Source organism: Fusarium vanettenii, assembly GCF_000151355.1.
Source record: "Fusarium vanettenii 77-13-4 chromosome 1 genomic scaffold NECHAsca_1_chr1_3_0, whole genome shotgun sequence".
Lineage (NCBI taxonomy): Eukaryota > Fungi > Ascomycota > Sordariomycetes > Hypocreales > Nectriaceae > Fusarium > Fusarium vanettenii.
The window spans coordinates 1,106,442-1,125,721 of record NW_003315881.1 but is presented as its reverse complement, the minus strand read 5'-3'; the positions used below and the strand labels follow the sequence as shown (position 1 = coordinate 1,125,721).

At 55.0% G+C, this 19,280-nt stretch overlaps 2 protein-coding genes across 2 annotated transcripts; one reads left to right on the top strand and one right to left on the bottom strand.

The window, feature by feature from the left end:
• Nucleotides 1–12,981: 12,981 nt before the first annotated feature.
• Nucleotides 12,982–14,109, bottom strand: NECHADRAFT_74704 (uncharacterized protein; the record flags this gene model as incomplete). The annotated part of the gene is made up of 1 exon (XM_003053452.1): nt 12,982–14,109. One exon carries the CDS (start codon nt 14,107–14,109, stop codon nt 12,982–12,984), a length of 1,128 nt encoding a protein of 375 aa, XP_003053498.1.
• A 2,023-nt stretch (nt 14,110–16,132) lies between these two features.
• On the top strand, nt 16,133–18,217 carry NECHADRAFT_90033 (uncharacterized protein; the record flags this gene model as incomplete). The annotated part of the gene is made up of 5 exons (XM_003054166.1): nt 16,133–16,262; nt 16,295–16,467; nt 16,526–16,992; nt 17,044–17,495; nt 17,553–18,217. 5 exons carry the CDS (start codon nt 16,133–16,135, stop codon nt 18,215–18,217), a joined length of 1,887 nt encoding a protein of 628 aa, XP_003054212.1.
• Nucleotides 18,218–19,280: the final 1,063 nt, after the last annotated feature.

Below are 19,280 nucleotides of genomic sequence, written 5' to 3'. Positions count from 1 at the left end.
GAGGGTGTTGCCCCATCTGAGACCAAAGAAACCCAAGACGTCAACGCCCCAGTTGACGAAAGCCAAGCCAACAAGGAGCCTGAGGTCACCAAGGAACACCCAGAAGAGACATCGACCGAAGATGCGCCCAAGGACATCGCCGAAACGACTGAAGTTGTTCAGCCTGATGCACCCGTAGAGGCACCCGCAGAGGCACCCGCAGAGGCACCCGCACAGGCACTCGCAGAGGCACCCGCAGAAGTACCCGCCCCAGACAAGCCCGAGGGTGTTGAAGGCGATGTCGATAACGTCCCATCTGCCTCAGAGCCGCAAGATGCCCCCGCCGAAGATGACGTGGCTGAATCGGTGAGCGGGAAAAAGTCCAAGAAGAACAAGAAAAGGAAGAAGTCGGTCAGTTTCGCCGAGACCGACGCGGCTCAAGATACTCCCCAAGACAGCACTGAGCCATCTTCTATTGGACAAGAGCCTCTAGTGCCGGAGACTGAGCAGCTTGAGGAATCGACTGGAAGCAAGGAAGAATCCAGCCCTGTTGAGGAACCTACATCAAGCCTCCCTGTAGAGGAAACTCCCACGCCATCTGCTGAAGCCGAGCAACTCGAGGCGTCTGCGCAAGCCGCGCCGGCTGAAGAGCCTACACAGACTGAATCTGTCGATGCACAGGCTGAACCCACCAAGGACACTGCGGTGGACGAAGCTGAAGCTCCCGCTGAGAAGAAGAGCAAGAAGAAGAAGAAAAAGAAGAAGAATGCTTCTTCAGATGATTCTGAGAAGCAATCCGAAGCCGACTCTTTGCCTCAGGAGACTCCCGAGCCCGCTGCTCAAGAAAACGCTGCCACCACTGAAGAACCAACCCCTCGAGATGTCACATCGGAAGAGCCAAAGGATGCTGTCCTGCCAGAAGCATCTCTGGAAGCATCTGACAGCTTGGAGCACGGTGGCGGCGAGCCTGTAGAGGCACTTTTCCCTACCGACGAGGCTGCGCCGCTCCTGGAACCAGAGGAGATCGACGTCGTCTCCGAGGTTGTCCCACAAAACGATGAGCAGACACAGCCAGCTGATGTCGAAAACCCCGTAGAAACTCCCTCTGTCCAGGAACCACCAACGGACGTTCAGGCCACCGAAGTGCCGGATGCCCCTGCTGCCGATCAGCCTCCCGTCGAAGAACCCGTCCCAACCACTGAGGAGCCCGAAGCCGCCTCTCCAGCAAAGCTGTCCAAGAAGGAGAAGAAGAAGAAGAAGAAGGCAGAGAAGAAAAAGGCTGCGCTTGAAGAAACCACAGAGCCTGACTCTGGCCTTGCCACTCCATCTGAAAACCCCGAACCTGTACCCGAACCTGAGGCCACCGATCCCCCGGCCGAGACACTCCCGGATCCTCGCGAGGACACCCCAGCGGAGCCCGAGAAGACCGAAACTCCCAGCGCAGAAGCCGCTCCTGAAGGCGAGCCTGCGACGCCAGCCGACGATACCAATGTACCGGATTCCACCGAGTCCGGAGAACAATCTGTTCCAAGTGAAGAACCAGCAGCTGGTCCTGAAGACGAGCGGGGTGGGTCCAGTCTGAAGCAATCCCAAACGGACGAAAAGAACAAGGCTAAAGACAACCATTTTGAAATCCTACAGGACCCCCAGACCAATCGTCCAACGGAACCGGAACCGGAACCGGAAAAGCAGCACGCCGCCGACGCCGCCGTTGATGAGGCTAGGAGCCTTGGGCCCTCCGAGAACGAAACGCGGGAGGAGGACAAGAGCAATGCTGGTGATCTTGGAGCCCATGTCGAGCCCGAGGCAAAGCTGGAGCCGGAGCCGGGACTGGAAACTGAGAAACTGGAAGACAATGAGGGAGATGCTGGCCTGTCCAAGAAGCAGAAGAAGAAGCAAAAGCAAAAGGCCAAAGCATTAGCTGCCTCGGAGTCCTCAGCCGAACCGGAGACACCCAAGGAGACCGAGGCATCCCCTGAGGAACCAACGGAACCTGTGGTTGGAACTGGTATCGAACCTGAGTCGAAACCCGAGGCTGAAAATGAGCCTACGGCAGATACGTCCGCCGAGCCAGACAATGACTCTGGCCCCAAGATTGAGAATGAAACACTCCCCGATGTTGAGGAGACTGTACCTATAGTTGAGCCTGACACTGAAGCTGAATCGAAGCGCGAAACTGAGACTCAACCTCTCGTCAACCCCGGTGCTCAATCTGCGGTTGAGCCAACCACTGCCGAGCCCGAACTTGAAGCCGACGTCTTGATCTCAAAGCCTGAGTCCGACCAGCAGACAACTTCCGAACAGGAGACCATTGTTCCTGAGTCGGAGATTGAGTCTGGAAAGAAACAGGATCAGACGGAGTCGCAGGTCGATACTAAAGTCACAGCTGAGCAGGAAATTGCGCATGAACCAACCTCTGAGCCGCCTACTTTGCCGACACCAACGCCGACATTTGATGAAGCGAGGGATGCTGTGCAACCTTCTGAATCAACTGTCGAGACGGAGCAGAAGCCTGTTGCTAGGCCTGAGTTGGAAGCTCTTGAAAAGACAGTCGAGGACTCCGCACCCGCTCTCTCAAAGAAGGACAAGAAAAAGAAGAAGAAAGCAAAGAGCGAGGACAAACCCACTGAGCCCCCGCAAGAAGCAGATTCTTCAAAGGACGTTGAACCTGCCGAGGCTGTCGACCCACAGCCAGTTCCAGTTGAGGCTTCTGAGCCTGTAGTTGAACCCGTCGCCGCTGTTGCTCTGGAGTCCACACCGCCTGTTCCTGAAGTGGCCCCCAAGTCAACAACGGAGCCCGTCATAGAACACGTCACTGAGGATGACACTTCCGTCTCCAGAGGCGAGCAGACCAAGCAGGGAGATGAAACAGAGTCTGCCATACCAGCTTCAACTGTCCCCGAGCTAACCTCAGACGACGTCAATGCTACTCCCGACTCTGCCGAGCCAGTACCTGAAGTCACTCAGTCCACTCCTGAACCTCTTGAGGAGAAGTCCGAAACTACTGACCATGTAGTGGAACCTGCAGCTTCTTCTGTCGTGCCTCGTCCCTCGACGCCGAAGGCCATCGAGGAAGCTCTTCTCTCAACATCAACGCCGACTGAAACGGCTGAGCCTACGGTGGAGCAGCATTCAGAACCAACCCAGGAGACCCTGTTCGAACCCGAATCTTCAGGTGCCCGTGAAGCAACTTCTGCTCCCGAGGTTGAGACATCGCCGGCAAATGAAGCTCTCCCTGAAGCCCAAGCTCAACTAGACAAGGAGGGTGATGATGCCAATGAGGGCTTGACAAAGAAGGAGAAGAAAAGGAACAAGAAAAAGAAGAAGAAGGGAAAGGGTACAGAGATTGAACTTTCAGAAGACACTGAGAGCCTCGTCCAAACCGCTCCCATCTCTGAACCCATAGCCATTGAAACCAGCGAGCCTCATCCCACTTCTGAACATCAGCCTGAATCTGTGCAGCTCGAGGCTGAGGCGACACCGGCAACCGAATCTGCTACTGCTGTTCCCGCTTCATCGGAAACCGAGACAACTGAGCCTTCTGGAACTCATACGGCTGCCACCAAGGCCGACCCGGTGGTCACAAAGCCTGAGGTTGGACTTGAATCAGAGTCGCAGAAAGTCCAGATCGATGAGGCCCCTCAACCTGAAGGAACTTCTCAACCTATTGATGCCCCTGTGGCTGAAAGTGGCGCCTCCAAGTCTGCCCAAGAACCACAGGAACCGACCCAGCAGGTGCCTGAACCTGGCTCGGAACCTGTCGAGGTTCAAGAACAACCAAGGAGCACTGAGGAAGAACCCGACCAAAGCCTTACTCTGTCTACGAAAGCCAAGAAGAAGAAACAGAAGAAAGGCAAGGAGCCCGCCCTGAGTGCTGAAGAAGACCTAGCAACTCCTCGGGAAGCCCTGGAGTCCACTGCTCTTCCGACCGAAGCCACCGGGCCGGGTTCCTCGAAGGAGGGGGCTGGTTCAGCCCAACATGTTCAACTGCCAGACCCTACCCCTGTGACTGAGGAAGTGGCTGTCTCTGGCGAGGGAAAGCAAGCTAACCTGACCGACGATGGCCCTTCTGCTGAGCCTACCACGTCGGCAGAGACGGCTCAAACGAGTGAGCAAATATATGCCGCCACATTTCCCGAAGGCGTCGCCACGACTGAGCCTATTGCGCAGTCGGCAACACTCGACAAGGGCGAACCGTCCGATCAAGCTCAACCGTTCGAACCAGCAGTGACCACTGATAACGACAAGCCTGAAGAGGCACCACAACCCGTTCAACTTCCCGAGGTCGAACCTGAGTTGACACCCGTGCCTGAAGCTTCTCAGCAAGATGTGGCCGAGGAAGTCCAAGAGGTCCGGGGCGAGGATCCAGCGCCTTCCACTCCTAAGAAGAACAAGAAGAAGAAGAAGGGAAAGGGAAAGGAAACTAGTCAAGATTCTGAGCCAACGGCCGAACCCACGCCAATCACCGAGCCCATCGAGCCCTCTCTAGAGCCTGTCGCGGAGCCTGCCAGCGAGCCTACGCAGCCGCCAATGAAGCCGGAAATCACCACTCAAGAACAAAACAAAGCCGTCACTGGAGTCATCCCTGCCACTGACTTGGCCCAGGCTCCCGCTGAGCCCCAGCAAGTCTCCCCTGAGATGAGTCCTGAGCCTATTAGGGAACTCGACAACGTTGTTGAGCCTGTCAAATCTGCAACCGAGACTGGCTCAAAGCCTGAAGCCTCGGCCGACTCCCCTTCTGTTGAAACTGCTCCCGAGCCAGCCACCGGGCCTATCCAAGACACACCCTCTACCCATCCTCCTGACTTCACTGATGCTGCTCCTGAGACTCCTGCCCCGCTCTTGGATGCTGACCGACGAGCCGGAGATGAAGCCCAACCAGCGATGTTGGACGCACAAGACAACTCAGCTCCCCATGTGCTTGACCACAACCTTCGTGATGAAGTGGAAACGACCCCCTCAACTCTCGCGCCAACTGAAGACGCAACAAGAGCCTCGAGTGCCCTAGAGCCTGTCATTCCTGAGGTGGAAGTGGCGCCTGCAGTCGAGCGTGCAATCGAACGGCCAGCTCAACCACAAGAAACCGATGACATGGCTGGTCTTTCCAAGAAGGAAAAGAAAAGGAGGAAGAAGGCGGCCAAAGATCTCGCCGCTAAACTCGCAGAATCTCAACCCACGACGTCCGATACTTTGGCACCTGAGCCCACCCAAGCTGGGTCCTTCAAGGACGCGACTCAAGAAGCTGAGACGGTGCCAACTGTGGGCAGTGATTCTTTACAAGAAGCCGAGCCAACACGTCAGGAGGAGGCCGACAAAGAGACCCAGCCCTCTACCCAAATTCAGAACGAGGACCCCCTGGAACTTGTCCCTAAAGCTATTCCCGTGACTGAGTCAACGACACAGGCAACAACTCAGGCACCGCCAGAACAGGAGCCATCCCCGAAATCGCCGACTGAGCCCCTGACAGCTGAATCAGTGACCCAGGCTACAAGCTCCGAACCATCCACCCAAACTGAGGAGGCATCGAGGGCACAGACTGAAGCAGTTAGTGAGGCTATTGCCGCGGATATCCTGCAACCAGAATCCAGTCAAGTCCAGGATTCTGTTGATGTGCACCGAGCCCAGACCGAAGCTTCGATTGAGTCGGATCAGCAAAACGAACCATCATCGAAGAGGAGCAAGAAGAAAAAGAACAAGAAGTCTACTCTAGACGCAACAGAAAGCTCTGGGCCTAGTGGCGAGACAGCACAGTCTGCAGGACTTGACCTGGAACAGGAGGCTCAAGCTCCTACTGTTCCAACTGCGCTGGAGGACAAGGCAGACATGGCCACCGCCCGCCTCGATCTCAGCCAGTCACCTGGACCATCGGAAAAGCCTTCACAAACAGCTGACGAGCCAGTACAAACCGAGAAGTTCGATGAGGGCTTCCCCCAAGATCTAATTCTTGAGCCAGTCAACCTAGCCGAAACCGAGGTCCTAGCTCAATCCTCGGAGGGCTTTCGGGAGCCCCAACACGACCTCGAAGGCGAACCTGCCTCGACCATGCAAGGGCCTGGTGATTCAATGACTCGGGATGTACCAACAACCCAGATGGAGTCTGAGTCAAGGGAGTCATTACGGCCCCAGCAGACAACCGCCGTCGAAAAGTCGGAGTTGCAGCCGAACCCCCCCGCTACCATTCTCGAGGAAACGAGCCCCTCTAGTCGCGATACTCTAGCCGATCTGGACCTTACCCAGCCCGAGCCTGCCCAACAAGAGCCCGGAGACAAGGAGCAAGGCACTGATGCCACCACCCCTTCTAGAAAGGACAAGAAGAAAAAGAAGAAGGCGGCCAAGTCCTCAGCCTCAGAGCCTCCTGCCTCTCTCGAGCCTACCGATGTGGTTGAGGGGCAGCTTTCCGTTGCTGGGCCTTCACTCGACCAAGTCGACGAACAACTCAAAGAGCCAGGATCAGCTGCCCCCGCCCATCTGAAGGTAGAAGAAATTGCAGAGTATCCTGACAACATCCGAGCTGACAACCATTTGGGACAAGAGATCAACAAAGGAGATGAGGTGAAACTGCAAGAGCCCTCACTAGAACCTCCTTTCGACCGCTCAGTTGAAGCGCCAGCCCAGCCTTCAGTCGACCCTCCCATTGAAGGATTGGCCGAGCTTCCAGTCGAACGTCCAGTCGAGCCCGAGAGCGCGGAGGTCGCTCAAGATACTGCTGGCCCTGCTCTATCGAAGAAAGACAAGAAGAAGAAAAAGAAGGGCAAAGTAGTTGACATTCAAGCAACAAAGTCGACAATCCTTCCTGGGCCAACAACTGAGGCACTTGACAACACGGCTCAGCCTCTAGCTGAAGACCTGACCCAGGCTGCGCACGAGCAAACCGAGTCACCTGCTCTGACTGCTGATGCGACCAAGTCTACAGAACTCACTGAGCGAAATGTTACCCAGACTCAAGAACTTGAGGCACCAACCGAAAAGCCTACTGAAGCCTCAGATCTCCGCATGGACCTGCCAAAAGAAGTCAATGAACAACTATCGACAACAGGGCCCGAATCAGCACCACAGACCGTTGTTTTTGATGAGAGTGCTGCGATGGACATTGATGCTTCTATCTCTGCCCCGATCGATGCTCTTGCACCTCATGCTGCTCCTATTGAAGAGCCTGTTCCTGAAGGCGCATCTGTTGGAGACGTCACTGCCGACAAGAAGCAGCCAGAAGTTCCTGTTACTCAATCCCCTCCTACTGGTCCCCAACCGCTAGATGGCAGCCTTGTTGAGGCCGTACCTAGTGAGCAGGTCTCCGCCGCGGAGCCCGCCATCGCCCAAGATCCCATCGCGACCACTACTGATGAAAACGCCCGCGAAGCAGACAGCAGTACTAAAGACAGGCAGAGTCAAGCCGACGCTTCCCCGAGCACTGCTTCCAAAGATGCCACCTTGGAGGGTGAACAAGCCTCGACCGCTGCTTTAGCGACAGAGCAGCCTGAAAACGAAACATCTACCAAGATGTCAAAGAAGCAAAAGAAAAAGGCCCAGAAACTAGCTCGCGAAAAGGAGCTTGCAGAGCAAGCTGCCGCTGTGGATGAAGCCACAATCTCTGAACAGCAAGATGCACAGCCTGCACCTGTTGAGGAAAAGCCACCACGCCCTCAAGAGGCTGATACATCAGCCGCAAAGAACGAAGCGGATGTCCGTTCATTGGCTCCGGTCGGAGCCCCTGCTGAAGAACTCATTCAGCCCAGCGATGATGTTCTCGTGAAACCTGAGGGCTCTAAGAAGAAGCTGAAGAAGGGGAAGAAGTCTCAGCAGGGTTCAGGCACCCAGACTCCTGCTGAAGTCGGCGAGGCTCGTGCTGAGCCCACGGCAGTGCTCATGCCCTCTCCAGAGTTCTCCTCTGTCCCAACATCATCTGCCAAGACATTTATCGACGACATGTCTACGGTAGTCGCATCGGTGACTCAAGATGATCAAGAAAAGCGCGGTGACCCCAGCGACAAGACCCAAGCATCAGCCGTTGATATTGAAATGTCGGCACCGGAAATCGACCAGCCAACAGAGAAGAAGCCCGATGCAGACCATCTCAGTCACATTGCTGATATGACTGGGCCGCGAACATTGGCGGACACACCAGCGGAGCAGGCAGCTGATGACAAGGCTACACCAAAGAAGACGACAAAGAAAAGCAAGAAGACAAAGACTGTACTCTCCGAGTCGAGACTTGAAGGGACACCCAGCGCTTCTTCGGAACCTGTACCTCCAGTTGCAGATGATGTCAGGGCGAAAGACATGACCCGGGCTGAGACGTTGCAGACAAGCTCCCGCGCTGAGACTGAACAGCCCATGTCTGATGCACCACGAGGTTTGGCTTCGGCTACTGCAACCAAGCCAATTCTTGGTGAAGACAGTGCCAAAGCTTCGACTGAGGAGCCAGTTCCTCGAGCCCCTTCTGTTAACCTCGTCGAGTCACCTCCGAGACAATCCATTCTCCCCCCTTTCTCTGAACAACCTCTAGGCTCGCTTTTGCCACTTACGCCCGTGGCTTCTGCGGAAGAGCGACCCCCAAGTCGAAAGGCTGAGAGCAGTGAATCTGGAGCTGTTGTTCCCATATCAAGAGAGCTCTCGCTCAGTCCTTATTCGGCAGCCGAGGCAGGGCGAGCTCTTGATTCAAAGAAGAAAAGGAGGGCCAACAGAGTGCCCAGCAGTGTTTTGCCATTCGGACTCCCGCAACCCACACCAGAGGCGACCCCAGAACCCGAGTCACCAATAGCTGACCGATTAATTCTGCTCGGGGACCATTCAGGTTCCAAACTCAGGGGCATCGACGATACCCTTTGGGAGCTTGGTTCAAGTATCGAGAAACATCAACCACGCAACCTGACTGCTATGGTCAAGTCGAGGGCGCCTGTTGAGCCCTCGGCAGATACCCTTCCGTCTTCTCAGGATGATGTAGCGGTCTTCCATCAAGAATTGGCCCAGCAAGAGGAGAGAAAGGACAAGAACAAGGCAACTGCCGATCTCGACTTTCTGGGTCCTCACGAAGACCATGTCGGTTCCAAGGGCGCCGAAAACATAGTCTCTCCCCAGCTTACCAAGGACCCACCCTCTGGCGAGGCCCGTTCAATGGGCAAGCCACCCAAGACCCCCAAGGCAACAGACAAGACCACATCCCAACGGGCAGCTAATGAGACCGAATCAACTGTCGCTGACATCTCAGTGGCAGCCGCTGCTGCGCTGGGAGGCATCGCACTTCTGGAGAAAGCTGACAAGAGGAGGAGCAAGGGAAAGAACAAGGATGAGAGCAGACAACTGGATGATGAGAAAGGTGATGATTTGTTGACGCGCGAACACCGAGACAAAGGCAACGATATCATCATGATGGATACCAAGAAGGAGAAGGAAGCCAAAGAAGTCAAAAGGCGTGGTGATCGCCAGGGTGAAGCATCCCGCAGCGTCAAAGACAAGGAGATGGAGGAAAACGTACGGGATGCTGGCCATGATTCCAAGGACAAGAGCAAGGTGAAGGACAAGAAGCCCTCGCATAAAAGCAAGGACGCGGAGTCGTCAAAGGAGAGCTCTACACCCATCAAGGCAAGCAAGGACAAGCACACGGATAGGGACGAGGACAAACTCAAGCGCTCAACTCCAGCCAAGAGCAAGACACCCGAACCGGAAAGAGGATGGAAGGACACACCACGACAAGGCACACACATGGACACATTGGACATGATTGAAAGCCCGATTCTCGGCCGAGGAGATCTGGCACTTGCACGAACTTCTTCCCCCCAAGGCCTCCTACGCCTTGGACCGGACGTTGGGGAACCCATGAGTGGTTTGCTACGAGAGGACAGCCAGCCACCGACACCAATGGGGGACATGGGATCAGAGGTCAGCGACCTACGCCGATCCCCCTCCAGACTTTTGGCTCCGGTCAAGGAAGTTCCCGAGTCAGAGGCCGAGCCATCCAAGTCCAACTGGAAGACACCTGACGCCAAGCGCGACAGTGGACTTGTTAGTGACGCGGCGAGCTTTCAAAGCCGAAGCAAACGGCTGAGCGAAGAAGCGCAGCGTGACAGTGGCCTCGGACAAGAAACTCCTACTCAGAGAAGAAGCAGACGGCTCAGTCAAGAGGCGCATCGCGACAGTGGAGTTCACACGGGTGAGCCCGAACGTGCGGTGCTTCGGACACCAGAGCCAAGAAGCGAACGGAAACTTAGACGTTCGCCACGGGGTACGCCAGTACTAAGAGAGCCGTCCACGCCGGGACCGACACCAGAACCCGAAAAGAGAGAGCGAAAGCAGTATGGCGCTCTCACTCCCGTGGGCGCCGCGGCAGCGGCAGTGACAGCGGGAGCTGGATTAGCGGCACTACGAGGACTCTCCACGCCAACACCAGCACCAGCACCAGCACCAGCACCAGGGGTAGCACCAGCCTCTTCAGCCTCAGTGGCGGGCCAGCGCAGCGTATCAGATAACGCCCCTTTATCCCGCCAATCAACGCCGGGCATGCTCGAGGGCTCAGGGCGACGAGCCGTTTCCAACACCAGCCTCTCCCGTCGCCGGACGCCGGAGCCACTAAAGTTCCGGCCTGAAAGCCCAGGCATCCGCACCTCCACACCGCCGCTCCGTCGGGTCGACAGGCGAATGAGCGGTGATCTTCGTTCTCTTCGCCAACAAAACAACACCACGCCCGCCAGTTCCACGCCCGTCGCAAATGAGGGTCGAGCCCGTGCCAAGGACATGGCCGACGTCTACGTAGGTATACTCAGAACCAATTGTTAGCCTCACTGACATGTTCTCACAGGATGGCTACGGCGAGGGCCGCATCGGTTCACCCCGATCACCCACCCGGCCCCACAGCATGCGACGCCGACAGAGTATGCAGGTGCTTGAGCTTGAGAATAAGGTAGAGCAGCTGCTGGCTGAGAACCGAATGCTCACTGATGCCCGCGCCATGGCCGAGACGAGCATCAGCCAGCGGGCCGCCAACACCTTGGCTGACCGCGACGGCGAGATCGACAGTCTCAAGCAGACTCTGCAGTACCTCCAAAACGAAGTCTCTCGCCTGACCGAGGTGAATATTGGCCTCACCAGTGCAAATGCAGAGCTGGCAAACAAGGAGACGGGCCGTGTCGCCGATCTCGAGGCCCGAAACGCGAACGTCACACGCGAGCTCTCCGAGGTTCGACGCGCCCGAAAATCGACCGATCAAACCCTAGAAGCCAAGGACGCAGAGATTGCCGCATTGCGTGCCAAACTCAATTCCGCCAAAGAAAAGATCCGTGATCTGCAGCGTCAGATTCTCGAAACCAAGGCTGCTGACGACGCCTTCCTTAACATCCGCGACGAAGATCACTTTGATCATCGTTGCCAACAACTATGCTCCCATGTCCAGCAATGGGTGCTCCGATTTTCCAAGTTCTCCGACATGCGAGCTTGCCGCCTGACAAGCGAGATCAATGACGAGAAGATAATTGACCGCCTCGACAATGCTGTCCTGGACGGCTCCGATGTCGACATTTACCTTCGGGACCGAGTCAAGCGACGTGACATCTTCATGTCCATGACCATGCACATGGTGTGGGAGTTCATCTTTACCCGCTACCTGTTTGGCATGGACCGAGAACAGAGACAGAAGCTCAAGTCGCTTGAGAAGCTGCTGACCGAGGTCGGCCCTCCCGAGGCGGTTCGCCGATGGCGAGCCGTCACCCTTACATTGCTGTCTAAGCGTGACAGCTTCAAACGTCAACGCGATCTGGATACAGAGGCCGTTGTCCAGGCCATCTTCCAGACGCTTTGCAAGATCCTCCCCCCACCGTCAAACCTGGAGGATCAAATTCAATCTCAGCTACGACGCGTCATGAGAGAGGCCGTTGGTCTCTCGATCGAGATGCGTACGCAGAAAGCTGAATACATGATGCTACCGCCTCTGCGTCCCGAGTACGACGCCGACGGCGAGCTTGCTGCCACTGTTTCGTTCAACGCATCCATGATGAACGAGCGCAGCGGCAGCAGTAGCATGTCTAACGAGGATCTCGAGGCTCAAGGAGCCATTATCCGAGTTGTTCTCTTCCCACTTGTCGTCAAGAAGGGAGACGACAATGGACGGGGCGACGAAGAGATCGTCGTCTGTCCCGCTCAAGTGCTTATTGCTCGCTCCAAGAGCATCTATCCCGCCTCGAGCGACGGCGGCAATGCCTCTGCTGGCGCGCGAAGCCACATCAGCGTCACGACAGAGAGCATGGTACCGCAGCCCGCTGAGGCGGAATATCTAGAAGGAGGGATTTAGGAAGGATTTGGGAACGATACCACCGGAAAAAGGATATGGGCGGTGTTTTTTGGGTCCGATCGTTCAGGTATAACGCATATCTCACGAACGACGTTTTCTTTGTCTTTTGGATTTCTATTACACATTTTGTTAACGATCTCGGAGGGAAAAAGGCTCTCACGATCTCAGTCTAATGTTGCTCGACACCTGTTTTCTTTTTTTCTCTTCTTATCTCTTCACTTGTATTATTTTTATTATTTTTTCCTTCTTAACGGCCGGCTTTCCGTTTCTCTTTTTTTACTCTCGAGCCCTGCTTTTTTGTCTTCGCCATGCCCTGTGCTTCTCACCTTATGAGTCGTTGTATTTATTGGGCCCGACATGTAGCTAGATTTGTTGTAATGATGGTGTGACTTGACACGTTCAAATGAATACTTTGGTTGTTCAATTCTGGTTCAATTGTGCCTTGGTGACTGATCTTGACTGAGAATTTGCTTCACTTGACAACAACTTGGAACTGGTATACTTGATACATGGTGTTTTTTTACATTGTTGTACATACAAATGCCCTCCGAGGGAGTCGACTCCTCAGGTGAAACCAGGGCATATATCATCGTTGGTCCCAACGCCCATCGCTTTTGCCTTGGTTATGTTCCAAACGCCCCCCTCTTTACACGCCATGCCTTGTAATGCTTTTTGGTTAAGTGTACATTGCTCATCGAATCGTCTTTTCAGCTCCCGCCGACTCCTCAATACCTCTCATACTCATAGTCATCGTCATATTCATATTCAGACATCAGTTCCTCCTCATCCTCCTCCTCCTCCTCCTCCTCATCCAGAAGTCGCTGGCGGGTCTGGTATTGATCCATCTCCACACCCAGCTCGTCCATCTCCTCTTCCAGGTTAAACCTGGTCTTGGGCTTGTTGCCAAAGTCTTGGTTGACAACGATCCATCTCCATCCTTCCAGCTGATGTCTGATCTTTGCCGCTTCCTCTGGACCCAGGTGATGTTCTGCCACCTCGATCAGGTACCTCAACCGAGCGGTGCGGCCCAGGCTGCCCTCCTCTAGATCCCTGATGACGAGCTTGGCCAGGTTGGCCAGGAGGCGCTTCGACATGGGTCCTCCTGCGACCTGGCCGTGTGCGATGCATCTCTCGACGAATCTAAGCTGTTGGCGAGGAGTGACGTCGGTCCTCAACATGTACCAGTCAGCCATCCTCTCCAGTAACGTCATCCTGTCTCCGATGCCTTCCCAATGGTACTCCGGGGCCAGAGTCTGGATGGACTTGAACGGCAAAAGGTCGATAGCGTCCCAGATGAGGGCAACGTTGATCTCAGGGTCCTCCATCATGGCCCTAATGTAGGGAAGCCAGATGTACCAGCCCCACTTGGCCTTTGTTTCCCGCCCGTCGTTGTACGTCGCCCACGCAGCGAGAGCGACATGAGGATCTCGGCTCGCAATCAACATATCTCGGAGGAGCGACCCGCCGTTTGGCATCCGAGCTGCTGTCGTGAGAAGCGCGTCCAGGCTGCCAACGATCTTGCAGGAGTGAGTCAGGGTTCGCAGGTTCTGGAGTTGTCTTTGTTTCGAGCTTTCGCCGAGGGCAGCCTTGATCAGCCAAGTCCAGTGTTGACCGTCGCTCAGGTTCAAGGATCGGTGGTAATATGTTGCCACCTTGATTCGGTTACGCGCCTTGGAGAGCAGGCGGGCTCTGACGAGGATGAAGGCCTCGGATTTTTTCCACGGGGTTGTCCTGTTGATGCGACTGGCAAATCGACCAAAAGTCGACTTGCTGAGGGGAATGATATACGCCAAGGTCTGGAGCAGGTGATAGGAAATTCCCTTGCGGAACTCGTCGTCGCCTGGGATCGCCATGCAGGATTCGATGAGTTTGTCGCAGAACTCCACAAGGCCTCCCTTCCTAAAAAACTTGATTTCCGTGAAAAGCGCTGCATGTTGTTCTGCGGCTCGGCATGGTTTATGTACACGGAGAGACGCCTGATGCATGATATGCGCCAGGAATAGGCGTTGATAGTACTCTGGAACCGTCCTGAAAGATATGTCTTGTACGCCCTTGATCACAAGTATTTGGAAAAGACGGAACGTCGGTCGCTGCGGTGTCAACGCGATCACCACGTCAAAGAATTGGTGCCAGAACTCCTTGCCGAATGCATCATGTGACGGTACGGTTCGACTGGTATATATGGCGTTGACGACCTTTTCCAGGTACCATGCGTGGATACAGTCGAGGACTTGGGTCGACACTTTTTCCCTAATGCGCGAGTCAAATGGATCCAACGCCGATGTCATGTCGTCGAGGGAGATCGCTCTCAACCGAATCAATTCAAGAAGTCGGTTCGTGTAGGGTTCGCACGCCTTACTGAGACTCGCTCTGCTCTGTCTCCCTTTGAGGCCGGCGAGAGCATCTCTAAACTCAACCAGCACTTCCTGGGCGTTTGATATGGTCTCTGCCGGTATCGTCCCCGCTGGGGTCGTAGGTGTCGGAGCAGGTATCGAAGCGTCTTCCTGCGTGGGCCCTTCGAGCCATCTGATGAGCCTCTCGAAGCGGCTCGGCTTTTTCTTGTGGCGGTCTGCTGGAGCATTAGGAGCTTCCCAGGTCCATTCCCCGAGGTTGTAGGGCAGATCGATCGTCCAAGGTAAAGGCGAGGCGCGAGATTCAGGGAGGATGGCGGTCATGTGGCGTTTGCCCATACGTCGCCGGCTCTCGATCGGGCCCGGGCAGGAGCTGAGACGCCTGCATGGAATCGGATGAGCATGGTGGAATCGCTCAATGGCTCGGTTGAGGACGGAATTGGTGATCCAGACGGCGTCTGGCGAGCTCGGAGAGGTAGGGTGTATGCCCGAACGACAGCACGCAACGGCACATCGTAGGGGCATAAGGCGAGCTCGCGTGATGGACCTTGTCACAGGCATCCGCCCTCATTGCGGTCAGGGAGGCGGCTCAAGGTCGGGGCCGTGGAAGCACGGGCGAGGAGGCGTGGGAGGCTCGAGAGGTGGGATGTACTATTCGGGGTAGCATCTGAAGTTTCTCAAAATCTGGACTAGCCAACCAGGGAAGAGCCGATTAGTCTGGCTTTACCCCGGAGTCTCGGGCTTAGGTAAGGCGCCGGCTTCGGGGCATCCGAGCTGCTGGCGGAAGAAGGAAGGAAGCAACGCAAGGGACTTCGGATTAATACTATCCCATCCTCCGAGCTCAGCTCCTCTGGAATGCACTCCACCCCTTTAGCGCAGCTCGCGCATGTTCCCGCCCCAAAAGGCAAACCCCTGAAGACTCCGCCACCACAAGCAGGCTGGCCGAACTTGACAGCCAAATCCATGCGGCTAGGAGGCCCCAGAAGCCCCTTGCTGTGCGCTGATACGTCGTGTTATTTCTCCCGCGTGCAGTCGATTCCATGTCCCTGCGTCTCCCTGCGTCTACGTTCCATGCGTTGACGAATGGTACCCATCAATCTCGGCCCCGAAATTTGACCCGGGACCAAAGAGCTCAACGGTCCATGCTCCCGCTCGCTGGCCCTGACATTGATACTTCGCTTCTGTGCATCACCGGTCTCTAGCATCTCTCCGTCGGTCGTCTAGTTATCCGCCATCCTTGTCGATACCGGGTTGACCGCTGAAGCGCGCGGACCGTACGGTAGCCGTGGAGCTTCCCCAATCGGGACCCTCAACCACCAGCCTGGCCTGTCCTGTCCTTGTCCTCCACTGCACTGTCGTCTATCACCTTGTGTCGCTTCTCCTGAACATTGCACTTGAACAACGAAACCACCACGACAACACGACACTAACCATACAGACTGCCCGCGCTTGCGCTTTCACCGTCACACGCTCGATGGCTTTGCGTCATCCCGTATCGCCCCCGACTACGTCACACAGCAGTTAGATGGAGCCCGTGGTGTATGAGGAGACCCCGTTCGCCGACTACCTCAGAGGTGAGCTCCCTCCTCAGCCTCGTCCAGCAACCTCTTCGCCTCGATGGCTGACTTTTTACAAGATGGGGGAGATGAGCCTCAGTCGGACTGGGCGCCTGGCGCGACAACCCCAGAACCAGAATCCTCCGCCGGTCGATCCAGCCCTTCACCACCCTCCAGTCCATCTCCCTTCGCTCCCACTGGGCGACCCTTGGTGAAACCAAGATTCCGTAATAAAGTACCCAACCCTCTTCAACTAGATGTTCCGAAGCCCTCGGTGATGCGGTCCATGCGGAGGAACTACTCGGTATGTCAATGTGGCCTCAAATTATCCCTCGACAACGCTCATAATGTCCACTGCATAGGCCGCCGTAGCAGCGAGTATCGATAGAGCGGATAACGCCAAATTTCTCGAGCAATTTCGATATACCATTATTGCCTCGCAGTTGTTGAGCGGTCACTCAGGGTTGGGACAGCACCAGCTCACCGCCAATGGCCCTAACGGACCACCCCACGACGAAGCCAAATCACTGTTATCGACCGAAGGCATCCTAGCATCAATTCTTGCGGCTCTTGCTATTGCAGTTATAATGAGCTGGGTGGTGGAAAGTGGCGTTACGAGAAAGAGGCTCATTTTCTTGCTCATCCTATGCGCTGCTGCGATGTTACTAGGGCAAGTGTACATGAGGAGGCAGTGGTTGCGTTATCGGCGGTCGCAATCACTTTTGGAGATCACGGCGTTCATCGAGCACTCGCACGCTTTCGATACCGCATCCGGAGCTGCGCTCTCACTTATACAGGAGGTTGAATTAGTCTCCAGAGGATATCGACTGTCAGTCTATTTATAGTCTCGTTGGTATGCACTTTGCTAACTATTTAACAGAAGCGCTCCCTTGCCTCCCATTAGCCGCATCGAGGATCGCGCGCAGACACGCAAATGTGTTCGGTTGCGCAAGGCGGCTAAGGAATCGTTAGCTGAGGTGCTTGACGCATATAACCAAGTCTGCACTGTAGTCAACGGCTTCGCGGAACAGACAGACTTGGAGAAGTACTACGACATATACGACATAACCGATTTCGACATGTCAGATGCACGCCGTGGATTCAACGAAGAAGAGTTTGACGACCCCGAGTCGCTGAGAACCCTCAAGATCCTGTCTGCTCGTTTCTTCATCGTCCGCAAGCTATTTCTCTGCGCTTTGCTGGCACTTGATGCCAGCGGTGATGCCAATGACTTGCTTCGTTGGACAACAGCTGTTGAATCCCTTCTCAACCTCAATGCCTCGACTAGTTCTGCATCTGCTAGGCTGCAGAATCTTTTGGGCGAAGAACAAAGTGAGTTTTTGGTTCAATGTCTCACACTTGATTCTCTAGCTTACACACGTTATCTAGCTTTCACTTCGCCACCAACGCCAAAACATGCTCTAACCCCTGGACGAGAACGTTGGCGAGCTCAACTACGAAAACTCAACTCACTCTCGAGCGGAATCAGGGGCTTACAAGCGAAACTTCAACTACTCCGAGAAGAGTCGGATCGCACACTCAACGATTCTAATGACATTTCGGAGCTCGGACCGGATCTCATGGCGCAATTCGAGTCAATTGGCATGGACCTAAAAGACTTGATGGCGGCATGGGAGGAAGGTAGAGCAGCTCTAGCACTCGGTATCGATAGGAACGAAAAGAGGCTCTCCTCCATGAGTACCCTGCTGTCGCCTGCAAGCTCTCTGAGCGGACTCACAACTGTGGATGAAGGTGGCGGAACGGCTGAAGCGCTCAAGGCCCTTACAGGCGAATCTCCTCCAAATTCAGATTATGCCGGGTCTGCAGATCACGAGAAGCTTGAAGTATTCGAGGCGGTCGCCCGTCCGCGACCACGAAGCATGCTTACGAGGGAGGAGAGAATTCTCAAGGTCCGAGAGGAGAGGGAACAGAAAGCCATCGCACGACAGCACATCGACGCAACCAAGGGAATGCTCCGCGAGCTGGAGACAGTCATTAATCTACGACCACGAACTCGTGCCAGCGCACCAGCAGGAAGGATCGTATCGATGTAGGACGAATCTCTTTCATATTGTCGACCATCACAACGTTACGATCATTTTCGCCGCCAGTTTTTTGTCATCGCTTCCCGCCATTCACTCATCACCATCACCTGGCCCGGCATGGACGGACACACGCTTTTCTACACTCGTTTTTCACTCACGTATACATCAAACCGGAACAAACAAACAGACAGACACAGACCGATAGAAACGTCCAGCATCAAGGCAGCGTCACGACGACATGGTCAGTTCTTTGTGGGCGGCGCTTTTTCATAGAAGGGTTAAGGTTAAGCAACGGCGCAAGGGATTAGGATTGGACATGTTTTTTTGCTTTTGAACTGGGCTGCTTGGCCGTTGCAATTGCCTCGTCAGACGGGAGTCCTGGGACAACGAGTACCAGAACCGTTGCACGAAGTTGACGGCACATATACCTGTACATGACACTCTTTGTGCCCAGGTTGTTTCTTTGCGTCAAGGATCGATTGATTGCATTCTAAAGATAATGATTATTAACTACCTAGCTGTCACATACTTGGATGTATGATAGAGGATCGTCCTAGGTTGATAACAGAAGAACAAGGCCTTGATAGGTCTAATTGAATAAGAACCTAGCCATTTCATCCTCTACAAATGAGAGTCAAGAGGTTGATGTGATAGGTTGGCACGTGTAATGCCCCGCGTCTTGACGCGTCGCCGTGCTAGCTCCTACCCGCGCCCGCGTCCTTCGCGTTAAGTGGCTACCGCAGACACTGTGCTAAATTAGAGGCAAGGCAGGTAGGTACTCGGTAAGCTGCCTGCCTGCCTACAATCCAATCTTAGATCCATTCCCATTTTCCACCCTTTGATTCACGGCATCAACAATCTCTAATTTTTCTCCTCCTCTAGACAACTCCGTCCCTGTCGCCAATTTCCTCACATCAGTCCATTGACTCTCTCGCCTCCATTCTCATCCTCTTAATCTGATCACCACTCTATCCTCTCAGTCAGTTGTTCCCCAGCAACCCACGGTTGCCCCGCCCCTTGCGTGGCAGCTTCGCGCAAAACCCATCATCACCCGTCACCAACAGCAGCAGCA